The 4,495-nt window shown below is 47.9% G+C and overlaps 1 protein-coding gene across 3 annotated transcripts in view; it reads left to right on the top strand.

Annotated features, from left to right (window-relative positions):
- Positions 1 to 4,093, top strand: part of STMN1 (stathmin 1) — a 6,812-nt gene extending 2,719 nt beyond the window's left edge. Inside the window, exons 1-5 of one of the 3 annotated variants that reach the window (XR_719874.1) lie at positions 661 to 733; positions 1,706 to 1,878; positions 2,648 to 2,839; positions 3,574 to 3,723; positions 3,756 to 4,093. Coding sequence is in view for 1 of the 3 variants with exons in the window: in XM_010003665.1 (XP_010001967.1) it covers positions 721 to 733; positions 1,706 to 1,878; positions 2,648 to 2,839; positions 3,574 to 3,642 (447 nt within the window). In the remaining 2 variants the exon portion in view is untranslated. Of the gene's footprint in view, positions 1 to 660; positions 734 to 1,705; positions 1,879 to 2,647; positions 2,840 to 3,573 lie in introns of those variants that run through there. The other 2 variants (XR_719875.1, XM_010003665.1) reach the window with 2 other exon arrangements.
- The last annotated feature ends 402 nt before the right edge of the window (positions 4,094 to 4,495 follow it).

The following is a 4,495-nucleotide window of genomic DNA, read 5'->3' as shown; positions in this document are numbered from 1 at the left end:
TCCTAGCGCCCCCTTCTCGGCCGCGCCCGCGCGGCCCCCGCCCCGGCAGCTCCAAACCGGGGGGGGAAAAAAAGCCTCTTTCGGGGTGGTTTTTTTTTGGTTTTTAGAGCGTTTTGTCGCATTTTTTTTAATGCTATCCCTTTGTAACGAGGGCTGCCGGGCAGCGGGCATGGCCGCTGTCTGCCGGGCTGGGCAGGGTCTGGGCTTCAGCGGCACCAATTCAATAAAACGTTAAATGAGCTCGAATTGTGCTCCTGAGATCCTGTGGGAGCAGCGGGGCTGCTGGGGTCCTGTGGTGTGCTGGGTTTTAATCCGGAGATCTGTATCTGCCGTGTGAAACATCCACGGCCCTGTAAAGCCACTGAATTGAGGGTAAAAGAGGAGTCTTTGTCTGCACATCTTGAGTGTGGTGGCGTAAAACCGGGACTGAGAATTCCCAGCTCTCCAGCTGGACGTTCAGATCCTGCAGCACCAATAATGATGAACATCTCTGCACTGTACATCAGCCTCAGCCCCCCCAGACTGACTGGAATTACTGCCTGCCCTAACCTCCCTGCCTGTCTTTTGTTCAGCAGCTCTAATTGTGCTTGACAATTTGTATTAGGAGTTAGAAGAAATAAAACTCATGTACTCACTGTTCAGAGGCTCTCTTTGTTATCTAGGGATCCAGTTGATTGAAGCTCTCCCAGGGTTGGCTTCTGGAGCCACACTTTCTTGGTCATGGCTACTTCTGGTATGTAGTATTATTTCTGAAATACTTGTTGTTTTCTTCCCTCTTCTCAGAAATATTTTTAAGTCTAGTGCAGGAAAGCAAACTGCCCCCACCATGCTTCCCTCCCACGTCTGGGCTGCTTTGGAGAAGCTGTTAAAACAGGGGGCTTGAGGAAACAGATCAAAAGCCCTCACAGATGAGGCTGTTAGCAGATGGGCTTCAGCTCATCTGCATGCCATCTGCTCTGCTAACAGAGCTGACTGTCATCTAGACATCTTGGTGATCAAAACTGGTGCCAGTGACACCGTGCAGGGCTGACGTGCCTGCTCAGAGGTGTTTGAAGAGAGAAAGCACTGGCTTGTGTATCTCTTTGAAAACTGTTTTCAGTTCTTGGCTGTGTCAGGTCTTAGGTGACTGCCTTGAACTCTTCCTCAGACTTGTCATAGGAGAGAATGTGTTTCTATTTATTTGTTCTATCCTTCAAAGTACTGATAAACTTGTTCTCACAAGCCTGGGTTTTAAAAGCCAAAATGAAACGTCGGGCACTTGGTTGGTGTAACATGGAGGAAGAATTGCACACAAAATCACCTGCCATGTCTCAGAACCCTGTTGCTGCTGCTGCTTCAAGTTGTCTGCTCAGATCTCAACTGTCATTTCAAGTGACCTTCGTGGCAGTGAACAATAGGGCTATTGTTTAAGTTGCCAAATAATAAAATAGAATCTCAGATTGGTTTGGGTTGGAAAGGACATTGAAGATCATCCAGTCCCAACCCCCTGCATGGGCAGGGACACCTCCCACCAGCCCAGGCTGCTCCAAGCCCCATCCAACCTGCCCTTCAACACTGCCAGGGATGGGGCAGCCACAGCTTCCCTGGGCAACCTGGGCCAGGCTCTCACCACCCTCACACCCAAGGATTTCTTCCTCATGTCTAATATAAGCCAGTTCCTGGCTTAGAATACTATATATTTGGGGTTTTTTTCCCATGTTGCTAGATATCCAAGTGAAGGAGCTGGAGAAACGTGCCTCTGGGCAGGCCTTTGAGCTGATACTCAGTCCCCGCTCAAAAGAAGCAGTCCCAGAATTCCCTCTTTCTCCCCCAAAGAAGAAGGATGTGTCATTGGAAGAGATTCAGAAGAAGTTGGAAGCAGCAGAAGAGAGACGTAAGGTAAATTTGGAGCAGTTTCAGTCAGCTCTGCTCAACTGCTCCGTGCAAGTTGTGCAGTTCTTTTAATTTCCTTGTTGCTTGGGATGAGTGATGAGCAGTTGAGAATGGTAAATGGAACATTGATTGAATGTTGGTGGCTCTTGGGAACCTTTACCTTGTTGCTTGGGATGAGTGATGAGCAGTTGGGAATGGTAAATGGAACATTGAATGTTGGTGGCTCTTGGGAACCTTTCTTGTGGTCTGCACAGCTGTAGCTTTGTTCCCAAAGTGATCTCAAAATGGTTGCTTGAAAAACTGGGGGAAAATGTTGAGAGGGGATGATGCTCTTTCAGGAAGAAGCTGTTTTTCTTGTCTTGAACATGATAACCAGATGAATGTTTTCCTAGAAAACAGTGGTGAATCTGCAATGAGATTTCCCAATCCAATGTCTGACTTGATGTAAGATCTTGCTGTTGAGATGTAGCTGGCAGCCTTTGGCTGTGCAGGAGCTTAAATAATTGAGGTGCATCATCCTGTGTGACCTGAATCACAGGGATTTTTCCAGCAAAATCCCATTTAAGATGACTTCCCAGTAATGACAGAAACCAAACTTCCTGGATAGTCTATATAAGGGTGAAATGTGGGTGGGAGAAGCACCAGGGAGCTTTGTCCTGCATCAGACTTCTGTTGTTCACCAGGAAGATGTCAGAAAATCTTTTCTCTCAGGAGCTGTGAGCTCGACTGGAATCTCTGTAGCTCACAGAGCTTGTGTGTCCTCTTGGTTTGCTAGTCTCATGAAGCAGAGGTCCTGAAGCAGCTGGCTGAGAAGAGGGAGCATGAAAAAGAGGTGCTGCAAAAAGCCATTGAGGAGAACAACAACTTCAGCAAAATGGCAGAGGAGAAGCTGACCCACAAAATGGAAGCTAACAAGGAAAACCGTGAGGCACAAATGGCTGCCAAACTGGAACGTTTGAGGGAGAAGGTGGGTGTGGAGACCCCTGTGGGAGAGGGTCAATCCATGCTCCTGACTTGGGGAACTGGCTAAATAAAGCCAATGAGCTGCCAGGTGAGGGGGTTGCTGTGAATAGATGGGACATCCATGGGAGGTCTGTGGTGGTCTAGCTGGGAATGAGAGGAACAGAATAAATTACCTTGGTTGGAAAAGAGGTTCAAGATCATTGAGTCCAAATGTTGACCTAAGACTGACAAGTCCTTAACTAAACCATATCCCTCAGTACTGTGTCTGTAGGCTCTTTAATCCCTCCAGGGATGGTGACTTCACCAGTGCCCTGGGCAGTCTGTTCCAGAGCCTGACATCTCTTGGGGAAGAAGTTCTTCCCAACATCCAGTCTAAACCTTCCCTGGCACATCCTGAGGCCATCACCTCTTGTCCTGTCACTTGTAACTTCATTGAACAGACCAATCCCCACCTTTTTACAGCCTCTCAGGCAGTTGCAGATCCAGGTCTCCCCTCAGCCTCCCTTTTCCCCAGGCTGGACACCCTCAGCTCCCTCAGCCACTCTCCTGTGGCAGAGGGGATAGATCCAGCCAGAGCAGCACTTTGCTTCAAACCTTCATCCTGTAGCCCCCACCAGTAACCCAGACCCCCCAGTTCCTGCTGGGAGCTGGGGGTGGAAGCAAGCCAGGGCTTGCTGTGCTGGCTGGAGCCTGCAGCTGTGCCCAGGCAGCTCAGCCTTCCCTGCTGTTCTCTTTCAGGACAAGCATATTGAAGAGGTTCGAAAGAACAAAGAAGGCAAAGACCCCGGTGAGGCTGAAACCGACTGACTTCATTCTGGAAACTGATGCTCTCCCCCTCCTCTAAATATCCAAAGACTGTACTGGCCACTTGTTTTATCTTTGGGTTTTGTTTTGTTTTGGGTTTTTTTTGTTTGTTTGAGTTTTTTTTAAGTTTCTAGAAACTGATGTAGAACTGTAAAATTAGATCCAAACTGTACACTTTTCTTTGGGGGCTAGAGGGGAGAACCTTACGTGTTTCACTTTTCTAAAGTGTTGTCTTTCCAGTGTAGCTATCTTCTTGTTGCATCCTTTTCTACTCCAGTGCTCTTGCTGCTGGGTTGGTATCAGCTCTGTAAGACGTTTGTGAAAAGGAATCTGTAGTTACATCCTGTTCCATGCTGAATATGTTACACTTAAAAAATAATCTGACTCTTGTCCCGATCTGCTAAAATACTGCTGTAACTGAGTGACTAAATAAAGCTGCACAGTGCTGTTATCATGAGAATTCCTTCTGAAAGTGACCTGAGGAACAGAGTGCCTTGGCTGAGGCCTGCAGGAGGCAGCCAGTGGCGGGTGGAAAGGGCTGCAGCAGCACTTTTCCTGCCATCCCTGCTGCACCAACTGCCTTTCCCCTCCAGCACACCCATTGTCTTAATTGAACAATTGGAGCTTTGTCTTGACACCTCAGCAGTGATCAGCTGTTGTGTTTTTGGTAAAAGGAGTTCAGAACCACCTCCCTTTGGATGCTGACACTCCAACAAACGAGTCCTTGTTACCACATGACTGATCTGATTATTTTTTTTTTGGTAAGGGTTTCTAGAAGATGACTTGTGCTGTTGAATGGGGACTTGTGTGCTGCTTCCTGCAGTGTCTGAGCATAAAAGTCAGAAACCTGTGCTGT

Source organism: Chaetura pelagica, unplaced genomic scaffold, assembly GCF_000747805.2.
Source record: "Chaetura pelagica isolate M959 unplaced genomic scaffold, ChaPel_1.0 scaffold698, whole genome shotgun sequence".
NCBI lineage: Eukaryota > Metazoa > Chordata > Aves > Apodiformes > Apodidae > Chaetura > Chaetura pelagica.
This window is presented reverse-complemented; position numbering and strand designations above follow the sequence as displayed.